General features: G+C 36.8%; 4 protein-coding genes across 6 annotated transcripts; all 4 read right to left on the reverse strand.

Moving 5' to 3' along the window:
- Positions 1–499: 499 nt before the first annotated feature.
- On the reverse strand, positions 500–5,160 carry LOC135587160 (uncharacterized). Its single transcript, XM_065078220.1, has 3 exons — positions 5,013–5,160; positions 4,801–4,891; positions 500–943 (listed from the first exon to the last, which is right to left on the reverse strand). Exons 1-3 carry the CDS (start codon positions 5,080–5,082, stop codon positions 808–810), a joined length of 297 nt encoding a protein of 98 aa, XP_064934292.1. The 5' UTR covers positions 5,083–5,160; the 3' UTR covers positions 500–807.
- Positions 5,161–6,051: 891 nt separating this feature from the next.
- Positions 6,052–13,577, reverse strand: LOC135587161 (E3 ubiquitin-protein ligase IPI1-like). Of its 2 annotated transcripts, XM_065078221.1 has the most exons (7): positions 13,255–13,577; positions 11,814–11,983; positions 9,860–9,918; positions 9,337–9,402; positions 7,828–7,856; positions 7,361–7,736; positions 6,052–6,895 (listed from the first exon to the last, which is right to left on the reverse strand). In XM_065078221.1, the coding sequence occupies exons 1-7, from the start codon at positions 13,394–13,396 to the stop codon at positions 6,430–6,432; spliced, it is 1,308 nt and encodes a 435-aa protein (XP_064934293.1). In that variant the 5' UTR covers positions 13,397–13,577; the 3' UTR covers positions 6,052–6,429. The 2 variants fall into 2 exon arrangements, with proteins under 2 accessions (XP_064934293.1, XP_064934294.1); XM_065078222.1 differs by lacking the exon at positions 9,337–9,402 and having other exon boundaries at positions 13,255–13,573.
- Positions 13,578–14,486: 909 nt separating this feature from the next.
- On the reverse strand, positions 14,487–16,968 carry LOC135587162 (universal stress protein A-like protein). Its single transcript, XM_065078223.1, has 4 exons — positions 16,576–16,968; positions 16,388–16,482; positions 15,324–15,445; positions 14,487–14,656 (listed from the first exon to the last, which is right to left on the reverse strand). The coding sequence occupies exons 1-4, from the start codon at positions 16,751–16,753 to the stop codon at positions 14,569–14,571; spliced, it is 483 nt and encodes a 160-aa protein (XP_064934295.1). The 5' UTR covers positions 16,754–16,968; the 3' UTR covers positions 14,487–14,568.
- Positions 16,969–17,172: 204 nt separating this feature from the next.
- Positions 17,173–26,975, reverse strand: LOC103993669 (ubiquitin-like-specific protease ESD4). Of its 2 annotated transcripts, XM_009413820.3 has the most exons (9): positions 25,912–26,975; positions 24,486–24,562; positions 24,289–24,382; positions 24,065–24,163; positions 22,048–22,140; positions 21,832–21,951; positions 18,832–18,935; positions 17,808–17,880; positions 17,173–17,644 (listed from the first exon to the last, which is right to left on the reverse strand). In XM_009413820.3, the coding sequence occupies exons 1-9, from the start codon at positions 26,782–26,784 to the stop codon at positions 17,582–17,584; spliced, it is 1,596 nt and encodes a 531-aa protein (XP_009412095.2). In that variant the 5' UTR covers positions 26,785–26,975; the 3' UTR covers positions 17,173–17,581. The 2 variants fall into 2 exon arrangements, with proteins under 2 accessions (XP_009412095.2, XP_018685658.2); XM_018830113.2 differs by lacking the exon at positions 17,808–17,880.
- Between the last annotated feature and the right edge of the window lie 265 nt (positions 26,976–27,240).

Below are 27,240 nucleotides of genomic sequence, written 5' to 3' on the forward strand. Positions count from 1 at the left end.
CCCACCTATATAATGCATGCTTTGCATCAATTCAAAGTTGAGCTCGTTTAACCGCAAAGTGTTCCGTACCGAAAACTCCTAGAGATATGTGTATTACCTTCCATTAATCCTAATTAGGAGTTGGAAGATTTGGTCTCATGTCTTTACTAACTAACCCACGACAAAGATAATGGTAGCCAATCTCTAAAGTCATTGCAATGATCTCAGAACAGTGTCACCATGTTCTCAATGATAATGGTAATGAATGACTGCAATATAACATTGTAGAGTACAGAAAGTAGTATCAGAGGCAAGTCTAAACTAGGAAATGAGAATTTATGTGATTTCTGCACTCGAGACTATCGCAATTACTGTCTACCACAGGCTCTACATTTCACTAGACTAACAATTGCATGAATTCACACACCAGATTATATGACCGTTTATTGCAGGGCATGTGGCACACAGGTCATGAGAATCCACAAAGGCAAATAATCAACAATGGTTAAGACATAAAACATCTCCAGAAAGCACCACACAAACTAGGATATGATAATCAACGGAACTAATAACACAAAGTGGTTTGTTTTCACTGGATGCATAAGATACCGATTCCATACCGGAATACCAGTGTAAACATCATCATCAAAATGCCAATGCCCTCAAATGATTTTGGCAATGACAGAATTTAAACTCTACCTCTATAGAAAAAGGCTTTTTAGTGCAAATGTTTGCATATAATGCTCTAAAAAAATCAAGTGATCTGAGAGTTTATTGCCAGTATCCAATGGTGCAGAATCAAGTTCAAAACCATGTGCACTAGATTCTTTAATCTTTTTGCGGATGTGCGATAAATTGATTCGGATATTTGTCCACATCTGATCGTGGTTTTGACTGCTGATCATAGTATTCAACCACTGCAGCTCCAGCTAAGGCAGCTAGTGTAAGAGCCTGTGCATGCAACCTGCAAGATATATGAAAAAACAAAGAACTCCATGTCAACCCTTCAAATACATTTGAAAGATTATAAGCCTATGCGGAAAAGGTCAAAGCTTCTGGCCAAACCCTCATGAAAAAAGTAGATACAATGAATGATAACATGTTCTAGACAACTCCAAAAATCGTACGATGTCATGAAATATTGATTTATAAAGAACAATCAACAATAAGGAAATCAAATCCTATGTTTAATGCTTTTAAAGTTACAAAGAGAAGAGAAAACCAAAAAACAAATTGCTCATAAGGGTAGCCATTAAAAGATCAGATCACATCCATGATAGACTTTATCATTCTACCAAAAATTGGTGGATTCAAATATTAAAATCTTGGTATCCTGGTATCACTTGAAAAAAGTTACAGTATGCATGTTAACAATAGCTACAGTATAATTTTTGACTCACAAACAATCACTAACTTGCAAATAGAAGTTACTGTAAGTAGAAGTTCTAGGTATCTCGATCTATTATTTAACAGGAAGGAAAGATTAATTAAGACATTGGCCATAGAGTAATACTAGAAGGTTAAAAGTGGAGAGGGTCAGATTTTGTATGATGGTTGGTGCCCCTTATATGTGGTGGTAACAAGAAAAATAAAATTAAGAAACGCTTTTGTTCATGAATAATTAGGTGCAACCTAACCAGTAGGCTAAGGGAAAAATCAAGATGATACAATATGACATGACATGAGCAGAAAATGATACAGAAATTTCGACAAGTCAAAAAGAAAGGCGAAATGCACAATATGCGTATCACTCAACATATGAAATTGCTGATCTTATCATGTGTAGGACCTCTTAAATATGTTCAGAACTATATATCATGGTTAGACAAAGTGAATCGGTCATGATTAGTGGTGTGAGAAGAGATAAAGGGCCGATAACATATGTGGGGGCATTACAGCTTATCGTTGTTGTACGTACTCACCAATTTGCATATGTTTTCAAAACTAGAAGTGAAATAAAAAAGATAAGGAGCAAAATAATAGGTTAAAATCCAAACACACAAAACCAAAAAGACAAGAAGCAAAACAAGTTGAAATCCACACAATCAATCATCATATTTCACATTCAACCTTGTCACAAAAGGTTAAAATCCAAACACACAAAACCAAAAAGACAAGAAGCAAAACAAGTTGAAATCCACACAATCAATCATCATATTTCACGTTCAACCTTGTCACAAAATGAAAAACAAAAGCAGGGCACAAAAGCTCTATTGGAACTTTCCTATGGATAGAAGATTCAATGATGAAGTCCTTCAGTACACAACCATAATAGTAAACTGAAAATTGGGTAGATTATAAAATGTTCATGCTATGTACACTTTTGTTGATCTTACACTCCATAACATTTTTGGAATTAGTGAGCTAAATGCTTCTTAAAGCACATCAAATCAGTGTTTGATAATTATCCAAATCCAGTACGCTTTTGGGTAAGTTTGATAAACATCTGGTTTATAGCATCAAATGGCATGTAATACATTAACTTTGACCCCAATATCAACTATTGTCATCAACAACACTTAAAGTGAAAAATCAACAGGTACAAAATTTCTTTAAAAAATAGCCCCTTTTTGGAAGAAATTATTTTGGGTAATCAGAGAATTCCAACACAATTATATTCTTCTAAAATATTTTCTTTCATAATTTTGTCTGACAAACCAAACAGTAAAAGGAAGATCTTCCCTTATAAATTTTGTTTCCTTTCATTCTCTTTGGAAAAAAAACAGAGTGTCATACTTTATGCCATACATACCCTCTCTTGGAAAGGTAGCATCTTCTTGGCATTGGATCTACATACTTACACTTGAGGGTCTTACAGAAATATATGAACATTTAAACAAGACGTATACAATAGGTCCTTGAATCTGTTTATAAGTATCAATTATCTAAAAAGGGGCCAAGAATTTATGTATTGGCATGGTCAATCTGAACAAGAGTGATGTGCAAACCATGAAGTACTATTCAGCACCATTTCTTCAGTCATTCACCTGTTCGGTAGTTCTTATAAATACAGCTAGCTTGATCTTTAACAAAGTTGGGTTGAGATCATAGGCGTACAAACAGAGTTATCAACATATGAAGAACGTGGCTTTGGAACATACACTTTTTCATGTACAATCCACATATCTTATTCTCTCTTCTTTTCTGATATCTTCTGTTGACTACTGTTTTCCATTTTCTGTTGTTCTTCTTTAGTCTATTGTGTCCTAAAGATATAAGGTATCTTGTGATAAACACACATAAAAGAAAAGCTTGTTTCAATAGAGAAACAATGGAACTCCTATTTCCAGGTTTTGAGCTATTAAAGTACTCATAAGTCACATAAAGACTTCAAAATGACAACAAACAACACCTGTAAATGTCTAAAACTTTCATCATAAAGGATGACAATAGGCCCAATAACTAGCTAACTTGATGTGTAATTGGCCTGAATGGTTCAGGCTTAAAGGAACAAGAATCTTGAATCACCAGCTTGTTAGCCTTTATAAAAGTTAGACCCCAAAATCTTATAAGCAGAATATCTGCATAGGTGTATCCATTCCTGAAACCTGAAACCTGACTGAGCAGCATACAATTACAAGCTCCGTAAAGATGTTTCCATCAAAGACTATCTTTATGTAGGTATGATGTCTACTTATATACTATTAACTTATCCAAAGCTATCATGGTGGACATGGATATAAAGTTTTGTTTCTCAGTGCACTCAATTCATTTCATGAACTTACTGTATGAGATACTATTCACAAAATTTAAAGGAAGATGTTATTATGAAATCTGCATTTACTAACCAACTAAAGCAAATTAATGTCTTAGCTGACTATTGAGCTGCATTTATGTATTTTATTTGTCCCAACCATCCGGCAACAGGTGAAACTTGAGCCTGTTAAAAAACCTGTGTGTGTTACTTATAATCTTTAAAGTTTAAAAAAAAGCTATCTGAACAGAAATTATGACCCTCATTTGCTTAGACATCAAAAACTGGACAAAGACTTGAGTTTGTTCTGAATAAGTAGAAATCATACTTGTAGAGAATTATTAACAATCGTGCAAACATGGAAAACCTCTGCTGAACTCAAAGTTTCATATATACTGATGATCCAGTCAACTCCTAGAAATTGATTTTCTATGAAGGTGAACCTATCTATAAGCATGGCTAAACTCTGGAAGACCTTACATAACCTACATTAAGCTTCCTAACCACAACAACCATAGCAATATGAATATGTACAGGAACAAGTAAAACATTGAGCACTGTCAAGGCCCAACTAATGAATAATGGATGCGCTTTCCATCCATTGATTGGTATCTGACAAACGTTAGATGTGATGAGCACACTCATCAACTTCATATCCAGTAGCCCATGATTAATGGTACTTAAAATTTAAGCCAGCGCCCTTATAATATCCAAGAATCGATTAGAACTAGGGTTAAACAGCAATCTCGGGTGTCATCAAAGTCCCATGGCGGTGGAAACAATCACATGTTCTTCAGCAAGTACGCATAAAAAAGGATATCATCCGTCGACTACCCACAACTGTCTGTCTCCACTCCGGCAAAATAACAGGGAAAATTAACCCTTCAATCATCTCAACCACGATCCACAAGCACCCCCCAAAAGAAACAATGAGAATCACTTCTAAGGGCAAATGCCATGTGAATGGTAACAGAACATAAGAAACCCTAATTCTTAAAGCCTGAAATCATCGCAGCAATTAGATGAAAAAGATAAAATCAAGAAGCATAAGAAAACCTTTTTCGAAAAAAATTAAACAAACAAGAGGAAATCATCGCCTAGGAAAGAACAGATGAGCCAAAACAAACCTCGCGTGGATGATCTTGACGCTGGTTTTCATGTTAGGGCGAGACCAGTTGTAGGCGATCGAACTCCCGATCCCGCTAAGCCAAAGGCACCCTGTTCACCCACAAAAACACCGACGCGAACAACGAATAAGCCGAATCGATCAAACCCCTTTTCAGCGATCAGGTCTCTCGAATCTTAATAGGAAGAGAAACTGAACAGATCAATAGATTACCGACGGTTCGAAGCTTGTGCTCCACAACCCAACTCCTGATCGATTCAAGCGAGCTCCGACCCTCCGCCATCCCTTTCGACTCCCTCCGCTCGCTTCTCCTCTCTCTCTCTCTCTCTCTCTCTCCTCTTTCTCTAAAGCTTTTGGCCGTCGAAATATAAGTAGGTCCGGAGGCGTAGGGAACGGGTCCCTTATATAGGGAGGAGGTGTCAACTAACGTGCGTAGCCGTCGCGTTGAGCGAGGTTTCCCAGTCAATCTACGACAACTCGAACCGACTCGTTTAGATCGTGGGCAAAAATAATAATAAATCAAATAGTAATTTTTTTTTAAATGAATGGTGAAGAATTACTGGTCAAAGTATTTAATAGCTAATAAAATTATCCTGTAAATATTAAAAATGTCAAGATCTTATGATCAAATCTCTCAAACTATAAAAAAAACATTCAATAATCTTTTTTTATATTTATTGAAATGCTTGATTATATGATATTATCCGATTAGATAAGATATATTATAGATATGATTATAATTATCAGAAGTTTGTCTAATATTTATTAGGAAATAATTTAAAAGAACTCTTTTAATTACTTATCCTAAATCCTCTATTTTGACCTATAAATAAACAAAAATCTTTCCTTAATCACTTCTAGTATAAATATCAATTATTGAGAATGACTTTGAAACCTGAAGACAATACACCTATATATTTTCTGAACTATCATTATTTAATTTTAATTTTTGATATTAATTTTTTTTATATAAAAATAATATAATCATGATTTTTATGCTTACATAAAAAGAACTATAGATAGATAAGATCGATAACTTATATGCTCCTGGCTTAGCATACTGTTCTCTCAAATCCATGGCAACCACCTGCCTCCAATACAACAATGTCAGAAAGCATACGAAGCAATTGTCATGTTGGTGTCAAGGAAGGTGTACCTGTAATGCACTCATTCAACTCTTTGTGCTTTAATCAATCAGGAAAATTACATAACAAACATGCAAGCACTTCAATCAATCAAGAACCGATATCAATGAGTTCTAACATAAACAAGTTCTCTTTCAAGTTTCAAAGATTTGTACTGTATTCTTGATAGCAAATTTAAACCCGCAACTTCAGTATCAACTACATAAATTTATCGGTATGCTACCTGCCCTCGAAAATTTCGTGGAGAAGCATTCTTCCATTTACTGACAATGAACAGTTTCAGGCTTATAGAGAGATTTCATGGTCACTTTATCTGGAACAGGTTCAAACAGATTATTCGGTTCATGACTTTCTCCAGACATCAACAATAGACATGCTGTTACGGGTAGCGAAGATCTAAAAAGTGTCATCGGAACAGTTTGAATGACATTACTGCGTTTCTTGTCATCGGGGAGTCGTGTATCTCAAGATCTCACCAGGCTGCATCACATCAAAGACAGCATGTGTGCTGGGGGTACGGATCGATTGTACCCTGCTTGTGACGATGAAATCTCAGGAACATTGGGTGGGAAGAAGGTCATCCTCGGGTTGGAGTCTGATACACCAATAGCTGGTGGGAAAGGGCCCCAACAGCTGCATTCTCTGTCAACACGAGAATATGGATGGTGGGATGCAAAGCACTCGCGTTCCCATGCACAGAGGCGGTTGCTTCCCATGTTCTCGGCATCCACAGCAGTTTGACCCAATGGAATTGCTGGAGAAACAAGAAAAGGACCACACTGGTCCAGTGGATTGAAGCCCCTCGAACTTCCAGGCTGCAGCATTGCTGTTCCCTCCAGACTTTGAGAAGTTTGCAGTCGATAGCGTTCATGGATGTTTCCATGGTTTCTAAGATAAGGTGGAACCAATGAGGGAACAGAAGAGCTGGTAGCCCCAGCCCTGGAACCACTTCTGGGAAAAAAATGGAAACAAGGACTAATCAGAATTATCAGATAGACAAGATATTTAAAGCATATTTACCATATCACATCGGATGACTAGCAGAGGTCATAAAAAGGTAAGAATTAGATCTATAACCACTGGCATACCCATCATTCTTAAGGCAATAGTAAAGCAGAAATCAAAAAGGAAAATGTTGATACGGTTCTTTCTTCCAAGGATTTAGAATCAATCAGTGAGAGAAACAGATGGTGTAAAGTCTCCTATGGGCTAGACAAATCTGCAGAAAAGTCGAGGAAATATCCAGGCTGCCTTTTCAACAAGACCAAGTCCTTCTGCACGTTAGAACTAAAACAGGGTGCAAAGTGGAGAGGAATAATTTCTGCCATACTTCACTTGATGTATATGAAGCTTGTGAGATTTTGAAAGAGTAACATCACAATTATAAGTCGATAAATACTTGAGAATATAGCTTACCCATGGCTGAGAACAAAGGGATGGAAAACAGAATCAGCGGTAGGTAAACCATCAGTTCTAAGCCTTGGAAAGCCTGATGCTGCGTCAGCACCACCGACATGGGCATTGGGAGAATATGATGGATGATGGTGTTGCCAACCACGATAATGAAGATTACTTGGAGCCATCATAAGAGGATTTTGAACATCTCTTGCACTTGGGAAGTGACTCCACCGGTAGTGATATCCAGGACCATCAGTATGGACATCAAAAGGATGGTTACTTGAGGAAGAAGAAGTTTGGGGCAATCGTGCACCAATAAAAGGGCATGGATGAGCAGCTGACAGGGTAGCCTGATTCTCCATTACAATAGCATGATATCCCAAAGGATCCCGAACTGCAAAACCACATTATGTTACTCAGCTATTCCAAATTTTTGGAGCAACGTATCAATTAATTATACATTTTTCAGCAAAGTATTGACTTACAAGCAACAGGTGGAGAAGATTCGCCTTCCCTAGTATGAAAGAAGGACAAGTTTAGTACATGCAAACAATCAAGACCAAGTATTTCAGACATGAATAAAGCTTTTGACTTGGACATTCAATGAAACTCAATAAACATAAATAAGAGCATTCACACCACATTGTAGTGATTATTAGTGCAACATTACTTTCTCTTTCAAAAAAAATATCTTACAAAAAGGGAGTTGGCTTTATTTTGGTGAATTGTCAGTCAAGCATGCATACAGCACTTTCATCAATAACTATGACAATGCCAGAAACAAAAAGATTAGGAAATTGAAAAACAAAATTGCCACCGCAGAACCAAGAGGCTACACGATTAGCTGATGCAAAGTACATATAAGTTATAAAAGTGGCCTATGATGACATATATACGCCACCAACCAACAACGACCTTAATAGAGAAAAACACCCACTGCACTTCTTGAGTTCTCTCACTATCAGGGGTGGAAACTAATGCAATATCCGTATCATAAAACCTCTTTGTCATTCTTTATAAAATAGTCTGCATTATGTAACAAAATCACAGATCCAGATTTGTGGAAACTCTTTTATGTAGGTTAAAAGGAAAAAAATGCATCTTTTAGGAACAAAGTCTATTCATTAATCTGTCCAAATGCAGGCATTGAATATACATCCTACATTTACATAAGAATTCCAAACATGCAAAATAGTATAGCAAATCATTCACAAAGATAAAGTCCCTCAACTATATATATCTAGCTTTTTTTTTTGGCATCACAGCAGTGTGGCACAACCACACTCCAGATGGGGGGCAGTTATCCACCACTGAGGAAAAGAGGAAACAGGCACATAAAGTGCTAGAGGAGGATTCAAACCAGCAACCCCAAGAAAGCCTCCTGGGTGGCATAGCCATCCAAGAAAGTAGGCCTCAGCTTTCCAGCTTGTATTTAACTTCAGGTCCATAAAGAAGCAGATGGTTTACTACTTGAGTAGGATGCTTTATTCCTAAATGTTCATGGAAATTTAAAATTACTGTTGGGAAAAATCAAGTGAGAAATAGTATAAGTAGGCTCCATGAAAAGAATTTCACAAAAATCTACAGGTGGTCATCAACTTGATTTTTTAATGAAAAGCACTATTAAAATATAACTAAATTGGTACATTAAATTTTTTTCTGGCACTTCTTAAGACCTTCAAACTTCGATTCCCCTACACCAAACAACACAAGGATTCACATTCTAACATCACCAAGGTAGCACTAACTGGGAAGAGGCATGCACCTACACGGCCATGTCACATTCATGCCCAACTATAAACCTGTGCATGCCTTGGGTGGTACACACTGTCTTGACTCAAGATACATCCATGTGGAGTCAATTACAGCACAACATGCATAGTAATATTGATACCTGAGACCATCATCAGGATTAGAAAGAAATATTGGGGATGAAATTAGTCACTCCAAACACAATTCCAACAGTATCAAGGTTCAAAACAGAAGGCACATACTGGTTTAGAAAAAAGAAGGTAGTTCTTTCTTGAAGGAATCGATGAAGAGTTGATCCTAGGAGAAACCTATTGATTGAACCAACATATGAGTCACGTCTGGTGCAGACATGATTGGTTAAATAATTCAACAGTAAAAAATAAAGCTCCATACGACCTTGGAATAAAGCTCATAAAACAATTTTCTTTTTTGTAATAGGTGCATAATCAATTCAAGCATGAAATTTGGTAAAGAGAACTCAAAGCACAATGTTCTGACAACTCCCTGAATTAAACACCTACAACCATCATTGATTGCAAGTTAGATCAGACTAGTGTAAACTTCATATTTTCTAATAGGTCCAGCAAAGAATTTAAGCTAATGAATTGTTTAAGTTTTGAAAATTTTGGATCAAGTAATACAGCTTGTTAAAAGCAAGAACCATCTTCCACCAATAATGAAAAAAAACTAACTTCCATAAATTAAGGTGAGAACTAAATGGATCCTATCCAACATTTAAAAATCACATAAAATAATCGAACTTACTCAAACAATGATGGAATCCTTGCCAAGCCACGAAATGGACACCAGTGACCTCCAAATGTCTGCACAAACAAATAAAGCAATAAAAAAAGAAAGAAAGATCATAACATGTTCTTATATGTGAAAACAATCCTCTCAAATATGAAGCATATCTCAGAAAGAAATATAAGAAAAAATGAAAATTCCAACCGAAATCGAGACATGATGACTGTACAATCAGGAGGATAAAACGTAGGAAAATGAGGCGAGAAACCACTATAAATTTAAAATTGTACATAGTATAAACAAAATTCCCAACAAATGGATTTAAAAGTTGTGGTAATTCCTGAACTAAATAAATGCTGGATTTGGCCACAAGCTATAATAAAAGGGGTATAAAAGTCAGATATTGAAGTTAGTTCCAGAGCATACCAATTAATTTACCACCAAGACCTCAGTTTGTTGACTTGTGAGACTTATGTTCGTGAAGATAACTCTTGGCCGTATATCTTCTCTTCAACTAAGTCTAGACTTGTTTCCACTTGTATGTAATTGTAGATTTCAAGTAACTGCTGGGATTGCTACACATCTGAACAATAGATTGATGAATCAAACGCTGGGCTCTATAATTACTCCTTAAAATGGTTGTAAGTCAAAATTCTCTAATTTCTAAATCCTGCTTCATACATTGCCTAAAAAAATGGATGTTATTGCAAACAATCCTTTCCTATGGTGATATAAACATGTCTATCAAAAGAGTCTCTACATGCATTGCACATCCAGTACACAAGCAGAAATATGGATGGTCAGTAGTAAATTTTTTAACAACTATGCTTTGAACAATGCTGATCTCTAATTCATCGTTATCATAATAACAATAGGTCACAAAGAAAAGCTCAACAAGCAAAATGAGTTCCAAAAAATAATAAAGCAAAGTTTTTTTTAACTAGTCAAATTAAAGAGATTGTAAGATTGATTTACCTCACATCAATTATTCACATATATAGTTGTTCCTTATTCTATGTTTTGACACCAAAACTTCTTCCTTTTGTGGTTCCCGACATTTGCATTTATAAAATATAAAAGAAAAGTTGTATTGTTATCCTTCTTATTACTTACTAAAGTTTATTTCATTCAGTTTAGCTATCTTAGTTGATAGTTTGCAGGTTCTTCCCTCTTTTGAATAAGACAAACATTTCAAGATGAGAATGGTTAGATCCTTGTGACTTGCAGTCAGCACAAAAAAGATACATAAAAGCTTGACATGAACAAGCAAATTGCATAAAAGTTTAACTATATAATCCAATTTAGAAAGAGCCATAGACAAAACAACGGGCATACGAGCAACATAAGCTATTGTTTGCAAACATGTTTTATAGTGTGAAAAAAAACCATTATCCCTTTACAATATCCTAAACCATTTTTCATGGTGCTGATAATGAACCAACTTATTAATCATATGGTTACTCAAATCTCTCTTTTTTTCTCGCTCTTTTATTGTACAATAATGTCTCTATAGTCATATTATGTCCTTAAACTTTGATACTTGTATAGTATATCAAGGATGCCTACTCGTCAGCAAATTTGCATACCAGAATCTACTATCCTTTAATAGTATATGCAATAGGCTATTCTGTTCCTGCAGCCAAGATTTTGCTAGGGAAATTTATGCCAGTCTACTTTGACTAGCTCCACATTGCAGCTAAAATGTTCCACGACTAATGACTTCATCATCAGGCAATGATGAAAACAAACAATGAGGTTGGAAAGAACAAAACAAGATCCATGCAAAACATTGATCTTAATGTGTTCATTGATGACAAAAGAATCGTTCTCTGCATAATCATTCACTGGTGAAATATGAAAATTCTATAATATCTAAAGTTACGAGAGATTAGTTAAAATTTTGAAATAAAAAATCATTCTCTGTACTAAAATATATTATAAAAGAGGGTGGTGATTTCAGTTATCAGCATACATTTTCCATATAACCAAGACTGTAGAGGTCTTCATCATGGATATAGTCATCCATATTGAGCTCTGGTGTTGGATGAGAACCATTTGCATATAGCCAGTTGCCTTCCTCAACTTTTCGACAATTAGGGCATTGCATCACACCTTTAGCATTAAATGCTGAACCAATGCAATCTGAAGAAATAATAGGAATGGTGAATTTTGACCAGAAGCTTCATTAAGAATGTCTAATATAAATCAACATGTTGTACAGAAGGTTTGTTGCAAAGAAGTCATATGAACAGTTTATTGCAAAAGAGTAATACCAACTAATACCCCAATTGTAAGATAGAAGAGATAAAACAGAATCAAGTTAAAATGCGCCAAGCAAAAGGTAGGATACTGAACTTGTCCTCTACCTAATAAAATGACATGTGAGATGAATAAACAGAAGACTGACTTCTTGAATGATCAAAAAGAGACTTCTATGGTTACACAGAAGTCAAATTTTAAAAAGATTCTGCATGGGAAAAATGATAATGCAACATACTCAAGAAAAATCCAGTAAAAAAAATAAACAGCTTCTCACAATTGTACAAACTTCTAGCTTTTTTTTTTTTTTGTTGTATATACAGAATAAGTAATCAAAGTATTCCAATAATTTTTTTGAAGTGAGGTGGGAGGATATCGAGTCCTTGACAGCCTTCAACATGTGGCCCTCTAGCACATGATGAGAATAAGAGGGAAATGAAAATGATTCCCATGAGAGATGAATCCAATGATTTTTTAATAATTAGTTGATAATCCTCGTAAATCAATACAAACACAAGCACAATTTAAACAGTCCCATGACCCCATCCTTATGACCGCTAAATTTCTGAAACAGGTATTTAGCCAACATTTCATAGTCACCAGACAGACAAGGAAAATGGACCACAACTTTGGAGACAACATCTGCAGTCTAAGATGCCCAAATGAATCGTCTACTTAAAAATAACAAAGATAATATTTTTATCTTTCACATGCTTCTACTCATCTAGAATGAGGGAGCTTGTTGGTTCTGCACCCCTCAAGAATAACAAAGCATAAATTTGTAAACTTCGAAATTCCAAGATAACATCGTCCTCATAAATAAATAAATAAAAAGAAACAGAAATAGACAACTAGCGAAACCTACCACGCAACTCATATGGGCAAAATTGCTTTAGCCATTAATAAAATTTCTTAATATATTTGTTCTCTCTCGAGACCTCAATTCCTATAAATCTTAGCAACAAGATAACAGGAAAAAGTTAATCCAAACAAGCAACCTATCCAATTCTAATCCAAACAACCAACCTATCCAAATCTAATTTTCACATCTAAAAAGAAGGGATCTTTCCATCAATTTGCACAAATCTCCGGCCCTATTAATAGAAACCAAAAGGGAAAAATCAAGCCATCGGGAATCGAGTAGAACAACCGACCGAGATGGAACTCGTGCCCACATTGCAGCCTGGCGGTAGACCGATCCCCGCCGCTCTTCACCGCCTCAAGGCAGATCGAGCAGGCGATGTGCACGACCTCCTCGCGCTCCTTGGTGTCCTTCGCTGCTCCCCCAAGGCCCATCCCTTCATGCCCTAATCCCCACGAATCTCCCCGGTCGTCAAGAACAGAAAAGGCAAACAATTACCTCCTCTCCCAACTCCCAATCCACAGGCTCCTCCCCGAACCCTAAGATTCCGATCGAGAGGCTCCTCTCACCCCTCCACTTCCGAGAAGATATCGCCCTCCCTCTCACAAAACTGTGGCTTTTATTGCGTGGTCCAGAAACAAGCATAGCACATACAATCACATGTCGCACCTCCGCGTACAACTCCGTATGCGTGCCCGAAATCGTGTGTCCTCCACGTGATGACCGAACCGTATGAGACGGACATGGGTGCCACATCATAGGAAGTCATATGCAGTTGCCGAGACAAAGAACTGGATCCTGTCCAATTCTTGGAGGACACCATCGGACCATTCGTATCGAAACCGGGAGATGTGGCGGTGGATGTGTTAGAATTTTAGGATTCCGATCGAAAGAATAATTGGAGAGGATCCTACCAAGCAAATAATAGAAGTTGAGGTGAGGAGAGAACATTTAATCCTTACTAGTTTTCGTTTACCCATTTGGATACCACCATAGCGTGCACGTATCTTTGGTGGCGCGTATAATCTATATATTGATATCCTTTAAAATAAGTAATTTTTATCTATTTCTCTAATTTAATTTTACTATATATCCTTTCAAAATATAGAGAGTTAATTTTAATTTAAACTAACTAATATTAATTATTATTTAATTCATAAAGAATCATCTACTATGGGATGAACTCTGCAATGTAATTAATTATACTTTTAAGGTGGACACTCAAAGAATAATAATGATTAAATGATCCAACTCTTCAACCAATGCAGATTAAATGTGGTCTCTTCAAAGAATTAGAAGGGGATGCCCAAATTATAGCATAGGAAACAAGTACTTTGTTTGAGCCACTTCTAAACAAATTATGAGACCCACATAGAATTTCCACACTTTTTTGAGGATATTTGTGCAACACAAGCCAATATTACCTTTCTTCTTCTTTTTTTTCTTTACAGAACCAAAAAAAAAAATCCGGATCACAAATATAAGTTGGTTACTTGTTCAACATACAGCAGTTATACAGTAGTCTTGAAGAAGTGCTTATTATTACCAAAGATGAGTCTTCAAAATTTGATACAGTTTGCAGTGTTTTTCATCAATTAGAACAAGCTCAGTGCTTCGGCTTTGGCTTCTTTACTATCATGACAGTGCACTGTGCATGATGAGCACAATGATCACTCACACTGCCCAAAACAACCCTGCAGGAAAGTCTGTAGATTAGTAAAGTCAACAAGAGCAGGATGAACATGAAAAGGACATGTTTACTTTGTTCATTCCATGATTCAATTGATAAAGCATCGTAATATAGTAGGAAGTCCAGTTAAAATGTCCTCTAAAGCTCTCAGAAACCAATATGTTAACATATAGAATTTAATCTTGATTTATCAAGTTCCCTTAATAATCTAACTAGTTAGGTTTTTTGATAAAGAAGAATAGATGGCTAGAAAGAAGAAGAGCTTGTTCTTTTTTCCTACTCTAGCAGTATAGGACATGTGGAAAAAAGAAGCTCTTTCTTTTGGGACACTAATAAGTTAAAAGATAATTGCCCTTAAATAGGCTAACTACATGATTAATCTTAAGAAATGCAAAGATAAAAATTTAATTTCAATTTCTTCTTTTGATAGAAATTGAAGTTATTTCTGATAATAAAAAATAAATGGCTGCTAGCTATCCGCCTGACTGCTTCAAGAGTAATAGGTTAATCTACTTGGCTGCCACAGATCCAAAGACGAACTGTTATATTAAACCATCTGTACATTGTCAACAATCTCCTCACCATGGATGTTTCAACAAAAGTCTATTAATATGTTCCTCAAGTGACTACTTAAAGCATTGAATCCATGAACAAGAATACAATTTATGGACCTTTTTATCGCTCCATAGCCATGGCTGCCGACCACCAATATTTCTGCCTGATGTTTCTCCGCTGCATCACATAGAGCATTCCTTGGATCACCTTCCACTAGTTCATATTGAATGTCACCCACCTGCAGATGAATGAAGACAATTCCATAATAACAAGCATTAGAAAGTACATAATTGTACAGATATTTTAAAATGACACACACTTAGTGAGTTTGCTCAAACATGTTACAAATGATTTACAATAAAGACTTTGTGCTTTGTTTGTATGACAAGATATTGATCTTTCCAACAACATATTATATCTTCCTTACGACATGTTCTAAGCTTTGACTACAGGAAGCATTCTACACCTAATATAAGAAAAGTAAATGGTAACTCTACTGATTGCAAAGCACTCTTCACTGCTTCTAGCTTGCCCAAACCTAATATAAGAATGCTAGTTCCTTCACGGCAGATTGTTCCCAGGCATAGGAAAAACAGTGAAATCAGGTTAAAGTACTAAAGCTGATAGGAATTCAGTGAGCTGACCTTGATAAAGACTACCAACATAGAGTCATGTTACTCTACTCTTGCCATTAACAACCATCCATTCTCAGCTACGAGATTTGACTTGACAATAATTAGTACTCTATCCATTACCAACCATTCATTAAGAATGGGAGTCTGCTTGGCGTTGAATCATTCTAACTTCATGCGTGGAAAAAGAGAACAATCCTTTCTAGAGTAGTATGCCAAAATCGAAAACCCAGCACCATCATTTGAATCAAGGAAATTCGATGCTAGGAAAAGAAAGGAAAAAGAAGTTAAGTGCTCAAAGGATGTCTTTTGTGGAGAAATTGCAGTCTTACTGGTGCATCATGGAGTTTCGCAAATCAGTATGCAGTTTAACTTCTTTATCATATCCTTTTAGTTGTCATAGCTTTACGCCTTATTATGAACTTTATTGCCCGCAAATGATTCTAGGGCGACAATTTCCAAATGCAGCTACTTACCAAAAGCATGTTACATCAACAAAAGCTGAGAAATCAGCAACATAACAAACCATCAGGGACAATCGGAATTACCGGGAACGCGGAGCAAAGATCCTTTGCTCTCTCGATCACCAACAAAGCGATCTTCTTGAGATCGGACTCTACAAACGGCAGCACATCCGCCGCCCCTGAAATCAAGAAGCTCAAACAAGCAACTGTCAGTCTCAACAGGGCCTCGGCAGAACGCACACCAAATATTTAATCTTCACATAAGAAAAAACCAGGGCCAGCGAGGCCGACGACGGAGGCGGGCGACGGCTTGGAATGGACGACGACGAGCTTAAAGGCCGAATCGGCGACGGAGAAGAAGCGACGAAGGGTCCACTGGAGCGCGTAGAAACTGTGCTCGCTGTCGTCAATCCCCACCACCATCGCCGGCTTTCCCACGTCCGCCGCCATCGTCCGTTGTCTCGTGTGAGGACGAAGCTTTGGTGAAGCGACGGGGATGTGACAAAGAAAAAGATACTTCCCCGATGGGACGCGTTTGGCGCCACGTCTACAATCGCAACCTAAGTCGTAATAATGACGGTGAGAAGTAACGAGGACGTCTCGCTCACGTCTTCTCCACCAATCACTCTCCCGGCACGTGTGTAGCCCATCCCCCAAGAACCGACTGCACCATGTGACTTGCACGTGCGGAGTTTCGTGGAAAGCGACGTTCTCTCTCGACTCCTCACCAATGTAAGATTTCTGCGTTCAAAATCCTATGGTGCCAAATCCAATCCCACGTGTGTTGACATCATCAGGGTCTCCTTTATGCAGTGGTAATCAGATCGAGTTTTGGCACATTTATTGTACAGTGGACTTGACAACAAAGATGATAAAGATAGATAAGAATCAATACCATTAAGCCAACAGAGTAGACAAGCCGTACAGTTCATCACAGGAAACAACTAGTTGATTGCAGGCACGCTTGGTGGGAATTGAGTTGCTTTCCTGAGCTCTCTCTAAGATATAGTTTGAAAGGTGATAGAAAGGAGACACATTGACAACAATCTAAAATGAAGAAGAAAACCAACTCAAATAGTTGAAGAAAACAAAACCTTTCCTTTGCATTCTCAAAGCCATTCCTTTGCAAGATACAGAAGAAACCTGCTTTATACCAGCTGATTCTGTAAGCAGATCCTAGGCTGTATTGCCACTTGATACAATATTCACTTGATCTCTGCAGCTTATCAGGAAGGTTTCATCTCATGCCAAAATGTAGTTTGTGTGATATATTTTCCCTCATTCTGCTCTCAATCTGAGAATCTCCTTGGCAGTCCTCATCCTGAAGTATGGCATGTTTTCCTATAGAAAGAAAGAAAACTCCGTAAATGTACAACCCTCAGTGCTCATATGCCCAGAAAAGTAGCAAGCTCTAAATTTGTCCTGATCCACTTGCAACTTCACCAGGTAGACATGGTATTTGAGCATTCAAAGCAGAGTAACTACAAGCTTAAGGAATTAGCACCTGGTTGAAACATAGGCTTAAATCACGGCTATAAAAATCAGCATACTTGAGCATGAACATCCCGCAATCCCACCTATTTAGACGAGTAATCATTTTTTAAGTATTCAAAAAGGAGAAAATTATCAAAAAAATATACATGAAATATAGGTGCCCCCAGCAATATATGCTTAACATAAAAAAAAAGAGCAGCAGCTAACAGTAAGTAATTAAATATACCTGCAATGTGAACATCAACATTATGTAAAATTTTATGTATCCAAAAATTTTGGGTCAGGTTTGAAGTGTGAATCAGTTTTACACATGCCATAACTGGTTCCACAAGTTTATTGGATCTGAAATGACAATCCAAACCCAAAATTTTAGCTCGGATTTTGATAGGGTTTAAGGTATGCATAGTGACATCAACACACACGACGAGACAGGAGGTGAAAGATGACCAGCAAAATGTGACAGGTTAACAAGATGACAGAATCCTGAGAAGCTGCACCACCTTGTGCCAACCTGTACGCACCATGCTGGTGAATACTAGCAATAAGCACAAGCATGTGATGAGTGATTTCCTACGACCACCTGACCAGAACAGCAGGCAGATGGAATTGTGCTGGTCCAATTTGAGCATGAAACCATACCATGGCATGTCATGCATGCACACCAGTATAAGGCTTTGTTCATTGGCTCAAGAACTTGTAGCAATAATAAAAGCACACTTAACTTTTCAGTGAAGTTAAATAACAAAGTAAAAGACCAAGAGAGGAAAGGCAAAATAACACAGGCATGGACAAAAAGTGTGCAGGCTAAATGAAATCGGGGTCTTTCACTCATGACATGATATTGAACTAAATCTTTAAAAAAAGTTCAAGTAAAAATAATCATGTAAAACGAACATGCTTCATAAAGAATCAGATGATCTTTATAATTGTGCTAAAAGAAAATGAAACATGTACAACAAATTATGCATTTCAGCAGCTTTAAGTATGCATAACACATTTAAGATCAATGAGATTGCTCAAAAGAAGTTACATACCCGTTCTTCTGTAAAGGTAGGTCACGAACTGCTTCCAGATCCCAAGATAGTGCATCAACCTGATTTTCACTCTTATCCTTCGCTTCATCCATGAAGTATCTAGCCTGAAACAAGGAACATATTTACAACACAACAGCAGAATCAATCTTAGCCATAGAAGTTCACCAAATTGCATCAAGCTTCTAACTGAAAACATTGTCACTGAAAACACAGGATAACAACTCAAGAACAAGGCTCTCAACAGGTGGATTTACTTTTTTCCTTGTATCTTAATCACCACCATGACATTTAGAGAATAATTTCTTTTGGGTTTTATATTGAACAAGTCCCACGCGGCAAGACTTGGGTTTTCTGCCTCCAGAAATTAGGATAGGGAATAAAACTAGCTAGCTATGCCAAATAACATACAACAACAACAAGCCATAAGGTGCTAAGGTCCCATTGTCGAGCTCTTTTGAGCACAATCACCACTAGTCAAACTAGGAGATATCAAATCATTTTCTACTGCTGATAACATATTACAGTTTTCCAATATTCTGTACATTCCCTTGCACCACCAATCCTAATTGAGTCACCTAGTGTAAATGGGGCGTCTTAAGTCTTCTCTCAACGGGCGACTATCACCTTAAATGGGTTTCTCTTGTTTTGTTATGCTTGGAATAAACCTAGTTATCAGCACATGTGTATTTCTTATGTCTTTGTTAACAACCAAAATAATCCATCTCAATGACATCATGTGTATTTCTTAGAGTTTTAAGAAATAAATTAGGTCATTAAAATCAGAATAGAAAATTGAAAATCAAACTAATAAAATAGAAAAAAAAATCGTGAAACAGAGATAGACCTAGGCAAACAGCATATAGATGGAATAAAACACATGAACAAAAGATATATTTCCATTTACAAAAAAAGGTAAAAATGATTTTAAATAAAATCAGTTGAAAGATTATGATAAACTTTAATACTAAAAAATATCAGGTTATTGATTGAGAGATTTAAAAAAGAAAGGAACATAATCTAAAATACTTGGTACAATTTATATACAAGCATCTGACCTCACCATAGTAAATACCTAAGATAGTGAAGCTAATGATTAGATCTGCAATACCTTTTATTTTTCTCCACATCTGTATTCACATTTAGATGATTGCATCTGTTATTTAAAAGCCACTAGTAGACTCCTGAAGTAGCCCACATAAAGGGTTCAGCCTCTCCACCTGTCGCCTTTTCATGTCTCCCCCGCAAAAGTTCTCTTGTGACAAACATCCAACTTGAGAAAAAAAAATCATTTGAATACATCCCTTCATTGAATATCCAAACTGTCAGAGCTCCAGCATTATTTTCTGATCTCTCTCTCTTTTGTTTTTTTGTTGCACTGAAGGCCAAGATTAATCAGCCTTATCTTTTGGCTGTTTTGGATTATTGTTACAGATCAAATCTAGATCAAAATTGGCCAATTTTCCATACCACAAGAGCAAGTTGTTCAGTTCAATCAACCGCAGCTAATAAAACTCAAGTTGATTTGATCTTAGTTCACTGTGAGATATAGATCACAAAAACCAAACCAAATGTAACATAATTAAATAGCTCTATGTTCCACAATGAAACCCTGCTTTGAGTACTTAGCCTACCTAATTCCAGTTTCACAGAGCTAAAATTGAGCCCCATGCCTGCTTCTCCCCTATGCTTTCTCCTTCATATACCCCTATCGGAATTGCACTGAAGAAGCAACCAAGCACCAACGTTGCAATATACAGAGCATACCCACATGGTAGCAAGCTCTCGTTGAACAGCAACTTTACAGATGGTTGCATGATCTCGGAATATGTTTTGGTAGGACTTTAAGATGCATCGACTAACTTTGCTTACTTTAGATCCACCTACATATTGACTTCTTTAATTGGCTCAAATAATCTCTGGAAGGATCAGCAACTAGGGATACTTGCGGCACCTCCTTTAATTCAGCCAAATTTGATCTCTTTAAGTACAACCCATATGAACAAGATCAAAGGCTTTAAAAGAGGTAAAATGTGGATAGGCCTCTGCTATGAAATAGATTGTAGATGATAGGAGAAAACTGCACACAGCATATGCTTAACTGATTGGAACTACTGGGGTCTAAATATTGATGCACATCAGCCAGAACCAAGAATAAACATATGAATACAAAATCTATCTTCTTTACACAACCTAGAACTGATTGAACATGATAACCATCGGAGGGTCTGAACCAAATTAAATGTGCAAATATGTAGTGAAGGCTTTACAGAGAAAAGAAAGAGAGTTCAGATATGAACATGTTTATAGATACAAGAGTTCAGCTACAGAAACAAAGAAAAAGAAAGAAGAGATAGAGTGAGAAACAGACCAGGGATCGGTGACCAGAAACCCAAAAGAAAAACTCATTTCACAAAACAGAACTCGTTGTTCTCAGAATTATTTCACAGACTCAAATAATCACACAAAACTAGCTGCTCTCAGACATGTGAAACCCTATACACAAACTTAAAAGACAAAACTTCCTGTTTTAGAAAATCTGCAAATGATAAATTCAGCATCTAGAACTTCTTGAGAATGAATGCTGCAACTCTCACAATCCAATTTCTACCACAGCTACAAACTGAGAAATAGATCTTAAACATGAAAACAGCCCAACCTAAAACTTCAAATTAAATCCAAAAATACTACAAATTACATAAGAAATAACTAAATTTCTACTGGACCTGTACCTAATCTCAATAAAACTCGATCACTGTCCTTAAAAAAAATTCATCTATTTAATAATTTACAAGATTGGGAAATCTCCATAGAGTTCATATGCCCATTAAAAACAACAACCAAATGAAGGAGCTCTCTAAAAAAATAAAGTTAAGAAACAAGAGAGAAAAGTCAAAAGTTCATCTTAGTGCCATAAAATTTTGCATTTATATAGTGTCATAAAATCCAAAATCTATTTATTCAACTCTTTAGTTTTCTAAAGAATATGTACTTGTAGCATACCAGTACTTGCAACACTGTTGTATCTATTCCACCAAGTGAATCAAGATACTGAAACTTCTTCTTCTTTACATCAATAATGGCTAGACACCAATGTACTTTTCCGTGTATTGGAACAAATATCTGTAATATAAATTGCAAAGAGGCATGAGGGTAAGGAAATGCTTAAAGTAAATAATATTGATAGAAATAAATGAGGAACTAAAGGGACATAATTACTTTGTCACACTCAACAAGCTTGTATCCTAGCTTCTTTTGTGTTGTCCACCTTCTTACAGCCTTGTAGTCATAACCATTGCTTCCACTTGTCAACTAAACAATAAGCCAAAAAACAAGGTAAAATAATAACCTGAACACAACATTAGCATGGTTTGCTTCAAATGGAAAAATTCCAACCGCAAAAATTCTCATTAGTCAATAGGACTGTCTCAAATCTCATCTACCAAAAGCTAAACACGCTAAAGTTCATAAAGATTACATTAACCAAAACGCTTTCCTAAAAAACGAGAGAGGGGAGGGAGGGTCATTATCATGACTATGCACTGACAGTATATTAATTAAAAAAAGAGGAAGCTATTGATGATTATCTAATGGGTCTTCAGAAAACTTACCTCATAGACTGATAAAAAAAATGTAAACCAAAAGAAGCCAAAGAAAAGCACCTACAGTGACATCTTTGTGCATATATAATGACCACTTTGAAGACCATGAGGAGATTTGTGATGGAATAACAGTCTAAAAAAACAAAATAAACTTGAGAGATCATAAAGAACTAGGATACTTTTCTAAAGGTAATGACGTGCATGTTACGATATTTCATATTGAAGGAGTAACACGAAAAACACAAGAAGTGGATGTCATCATAGATGAGAACAGCCAAAAACAATTTTCTATTAAAGTGTTCCATAGTGAACAAGATTAGTTATTTGCTATTAGCAAGAGCCTAATTTTGCACATATCCTGATTAGATAAGAGGATTTGAGAGTCCATGGACAAAATCCAATAACCAGATAAGCTTATTGCATTCAATTTTTAAAGAACATTTAAGAAATGTGAGAGAGAATTATTTCCAATTCCATGTGAAAGAAGTTGAGGCAAGGCATTAAAGTGCTAAGTCACAACTTTAAAAGAAATGTGAATCTTTAACCTAAGGATGGTGTTTTCATTAAAAAGAGTACTGATAAGTAATTTTTCTTTTGTCAATTATGAAATGTTTTCAACAGTAACAGTTATTCTTTAGAAAAATTAAAAAGAAAGAAAACATGTGACTTAAAGTACTAGACAACAAAGCATTAAACAGAGAGTAAATATTTATACACCACAGAAGCATGCTTGGGTTAAGACTTAAGAGCTTTATCATTCAACATCTTTGGGGCCATACTTCAGTTTTTTAATAAATTTTGCTATTCTAGAAATGATTTGCCCTAATATCTTTTATACTAAATGAATCCAAAACCATGATAATAAATGTATGGCTGACTGCGCTTGCCATTTGATTGGATTGACTTAAAAATAGGTGTAATTGTCAAAGTGAACGATATTAAAAAAGGTTCAGGTTTTTTTCCCTTACACGCACTGCACACATTCATATTATTTGGTAAAAAGAGATGTTAGACCTCCCACTCAATTCCCAAAATATTACAATCTAATGCCTGAATTCCCTCTAAATCAGTCTAACAATCACATAGTTAATTATGGACATCAACAAATATTCAGGGCCTTCAATTTACCTCATCTGCACATCGCCCAATTTACAATGTGCAACATCAAAGTCCTCCAAACCAAGGAAAAAATTACCAGGGCAGTGTTCTAACAAGTATTAAAACTTGCAGTTCTTTACTATACGTTAATTTTATAATTGTTCACTTAACATAAACCTACATTTCACTAAATAACATAAGAAACTCTCTTTCCTACAGTCCGGTAGAAATGTGATATTTGCAACTCCTGCTGGAGATTTGAAATCTTTCTTAGTAACATTTTCACAACAGTTATGGAGCAATAGAGCTTAATGCTTTATTCTCAGAAGAATTCTCATAGTTTCTCCTACTAAGACTTGACACCTAGTGAATGTTGACAAGCCTCCAAAATCATGAGAAAAATTAATAATGAACATCAAAGAATAAAGGAAGAAACAGGAGCATTCTCTTCTCAGTATAGAATAATACAACACATAACCACACTAAAGGAGATTAGAAAGTCAGCTCTTAGGAGAGAAATGAAGATAAAAGTAAACCTTTTTAAAGAAAAATGTGTTGAAGAAATGGCATTTCAAAAACTTCTCGGGTTCTCTTTTCTCTCTTTCCTTCAACAGTTCAAGGTACAAATTTATGACCTACACAAGAAGGGAAACTCATGTTCATTAAATAAAGTGAGATAGTCCTAAGAAGAGTAGAAGACTAGCTTGAAATCACTAAAACATTCAATCAAAAGTACAAGATAAATTTAAATAAGAATTACTTCATCATTTAGCCAAGCTTTGCGACTCAAGCACCGCAAGACCTCTCTTGTTATCTCAATGTTAGAAGGCTCGTGCACAACTAGGACTTCCCGACTGCAAAAGCCAAAAGAAAAACCACATTTAAAACCAGATAGTATATCTGCATTATTCTTGAATGGACATATATTTCATGGGATTATCTAACCACAACTTATACCTGTTTGTACCATTCAAAGCACGATAAACATCCTCCTCTTCTTCATCAGTGAGAGGGAGAAAAGCATCATTCAAATCCTATGATAGGCAGATGGTTAGAATTACGACAATAGAATAAAACAATAATTAGAAAATATTCATGCTTATTTACAGAATATGTACTAGATCTACAGAGATATTATGTAACAATTGATTAGGAACACATCTCATAGAGATAATCACTTGCAGGAAGCATGAAAGCTTAAGATTGTAATTATTGATGCAAGGAAAGTGAAAAGTGTTGTATGAAAATTTTAGCAGCACACATTTAAGAAATCTTTTGGGTGCAATACTTAGACATATAATTACAACTGGTGTACATTATAATATTTAAATCCCAAAACAAATATTTTTTTAAGAATATAGTCCATTGGTACAGTCAATCATAGGAGATCCCAAGAAGCAATGTACACAGTTAATGTCAATAACCAGAGGCAGCTCAATTGCCTCTTAACTAATAATAGCAGCTAAGTGTTTGAAGGAAAATGGCACAAGAATATCTATATAGCCGGTTCAATGCAGTTGCAGTGAAGGTTTGTAGTTACCATTTCACGAAATTATTTCATCAAACGGAACTCACACAAAATTCAATAATGTTATGCCATGATAACTTAAATCTGGACCAAACATTGCTGGTTTAGCTGCTATAAATTAAGAAAGGCTTAACAAGTGCTGTCTGCTTAGCTCCCATGCTGTGTAATTTTACCTCATCTGAAAGGAACAGCAACATGATAATTGGTTCCAATTCGATTCTGAAATTGTTAAACATTGAATTCAATCAAGTACTTAGTTTGATTACTTTTTTCTTGCTTATATGTGACAGTATTTCTCACATTGTCTTACAAGATACTGCAAGACAACAGTTAAGACCATTTTATATATTAACATGTGAATAAATGAAAAACTAATAAGTTATAATTTAGATCATTTTTTGCGGTTCTACAAGGTCAAGAAGTCCAAATTTGACCAGGAAAAGAGTTGGTTAGCCACAGAAGTATAACCATTGTCTCTAATCTCAGCAGAGGAAAAAGGCCCAGACCAACTAAATTGAGTTTCTAATGGCCAGCCAAACTAAGTCATCGTTGTTTCCATTTGCTCAACGTTTCTTATATGAAGAGTTTCTCCATCATCTAATTTTATTTCCTTCTCTACCATTCAGCAGAACTGTTAAGATTCCTTTTTTAACTCTAATCAGAGTTACACGCCAGTTCTTATTTTTACATTGACTTTGGTCAATGTTCCATATATCATAATGCCAAAAAAAACCTATTATTTATTTCCATAGTAACTCCTCCTATCTAAGCACACTGACAGAGAATTCATAACCAAAGTAATAAAATAATGTATGGAACAGTATATAAAGTTATAACAAAAGAAAAAAAGAATACCTCATTAATATTTGGTTCCTGCTCCTGGTGTGCGAAACGGAAGGAGCTTACTTTCTGCTCAGCCAACTTCACTTCAAGCTCCAAGTTCCTCAACTTTGAATCATGTCTTCTAGCAGATTCCACATACAATTCCTTATACAAAGGACTCCTACTAACCGAAGCTTTCTCCTCCCACAATGACGTCGATTCCACCACAAGTTTCCTTGCATCCTCAACCTTCCGATTCACTAAATGCAAGTTGGGTGTCTGCTCAGGCTTCTGAGTCACAATTGTCAGCTCCGACAATCCAGATGGCGTGGGAGCAAACACTAGCTCGACAGACTTCCGGCCGGAGACGACCAAGTTGCGCTCTTGCACGCTATTTACTAACTTCTTGTACTGATCCAAACCTAACACTTCATCGCTCCCATCATTGTCCTCCGAACCCTGACTTCCACGAGGACGAGCAGAAGCGTCCCCCCTCTTCCCCGTCCGCCACGGGGTAAAGCTAGCAGTTTTCTTTCCCTGAAGGAACCGCGCCACGAGATTCCCCATCTCGGAGTCCCGTTCCTGCGTCGGAGACGATTCCGGAAGCCGCGATCTGCTAGGAAGGGCCGACCCGAGGCCGAAGGCCCTGAGGACGCGCTGAGGGGCGTGGACAGGGCGAGGCAGAGGGGCGGCGGGAGGGAAGCGGCGGAGAGGAGAGGAGGGGGTTCGCCCCGCCGCCGGCGTCGGGGAAGTGAGGGGCCGGGTTTCGACCGGCGGGGATGGGAACCTGGCTTTCTTGGCGGGAGGGGAGGGCTCAGCAGCGAGATCAAAGACAGGGTGGGGGGAAAAGGGGAGTCGGAAATCGACAGCGAGGCGACGCTTGCGGTTCTCCGTTAGGGCGCCCATGGGGACGCTTTGGCTGACGGATAGGAAAGCCGTGGAGGGATCGTTTCCATCGACGAGCTTAGCTTTTCATTGGGGAGAAAGAGAGAAAAAGAACCCTAGGAATTCTATTCCGGAGGGAAAGTGTTGATAGCCAGGAGCGCGTTTTACTCGGGAACTACGGGACGAACAAAAGAGAAAATATTTCCACCTACTCCCAACTCCCCGCCTAAAAGGAGGAGCACGGCGATTGGCAGTCAACGGGGGTCCCACAAAATTCAAGAGCTGCTCCTGCCTGGGTCCCGATGTTGCCTCCCGTGTCGTCACCTTCCCCACGCCAGAGTCACACTTTTATTATTATTATTATTATTATTATTATTATTATTATTATTATTATTATTATTATTATACAATTTTTTTGAACGAATTATCGGAAAAAAAACTCAAATTGCACTCTTACTTTTTAAAATGATAATATTA

The sequence above is a fragment of the Musa acuminata genome, chromosome BXJ1-8, assembly GCF_036884655.1.
Source record: "Musa acuminata AAA Group cultivar baxijiao chromosome BXJ1-8, Cavendish_Baxijiao_AAA, whole genome shotgun sequence".
NCBI lineage: Eukaryota > Viridiplantae > Streptophyta > Magnoliopsida > Zingiberales > Musaceae > Musa > Musa acuminata.

Coding starts and splice junctions, on each gene's coding strand:
- LOC135587160 (XM_065078220.1), bottom strand. CDS start 5,082: ATGGCGGAGGGTCGGAGCTCGCTTGAATCGATCAGGAGTTGGGTTGTG. Junction 4,892..5,012: donor GCACAAGCTTCGAACCGTCG/GTAATCTATTGA, acceptor GTGGGTGAACAG/GGTGCCTTTGGCTTAGCGGG. Junction 944..4,800: donor GTCAAGATCATCCACGCGAG/GTTTGTTTTGGC, acceptor TATATCTTGCAG/GTTGCATGCACAGGCTCTTA.
- LOC135587161 (XM_065078221.1), bottom strand. CDS start 13,396: ATGGGCCTTGGGGGAGCAGCGAAGGACACCAAGGAGCGCGAGGAGGTC. Junction 9,919..11,813: donor GTCTTGGTTATATGGAAAAT/GTATGCTGATAA, acceptor TTGTTTGTGCAG/ACATTTGGAGGTCACTGGTG. Junction 9,403..9,859: donor AGGATTCCATCATTGTTTGA/GTAAGTTCGATT, acceptor TTCAATCAATAG/GTTTCTCCTAGGATCAACTC.
- LOC135587162 (XM_065078223.1), bottom strand. CDS start 16,753: ATGGCGGCGGACGTGGGAAAGCCGGCGATGGTGGTGGGGATTGACGAC. Junction 15,446..16,387: donor ATCTTTGCTCCGCGTTCCCG/GTAATTCCGATT, acceptor ATTCATCTGCAG/GTGGGTGACATTCAATATGA. Junction 14,657..15,323: donor GGCTATGGAGCGATAAAAAG/GTCCATAAATTG, acceptor ACTTTCCTGCAG/GGTTGTTTTGGGCAGTGTGA.
- LOC103993669 (XM_009413820.3), bottom strand. CDS start 26,784: ATGGGCGCCCTAACGGAGAACCGCAAGCGTCGCCTCGCTGTCGATTTC. Junction 24,563..25,911: donor AGGAACCAAATATTAATGAG/GTATTCTTTTTT, acceptor TGCCTATCATAG/GATTTGAATGATGCTTTTCT. Junction 24,164..24,288: donor AAGCTTGGCTAAATGATGAA/GTAATTCTTATT, acceptor CTTCTTGTGTAG/GTCATAAATTTGTACCTTGA.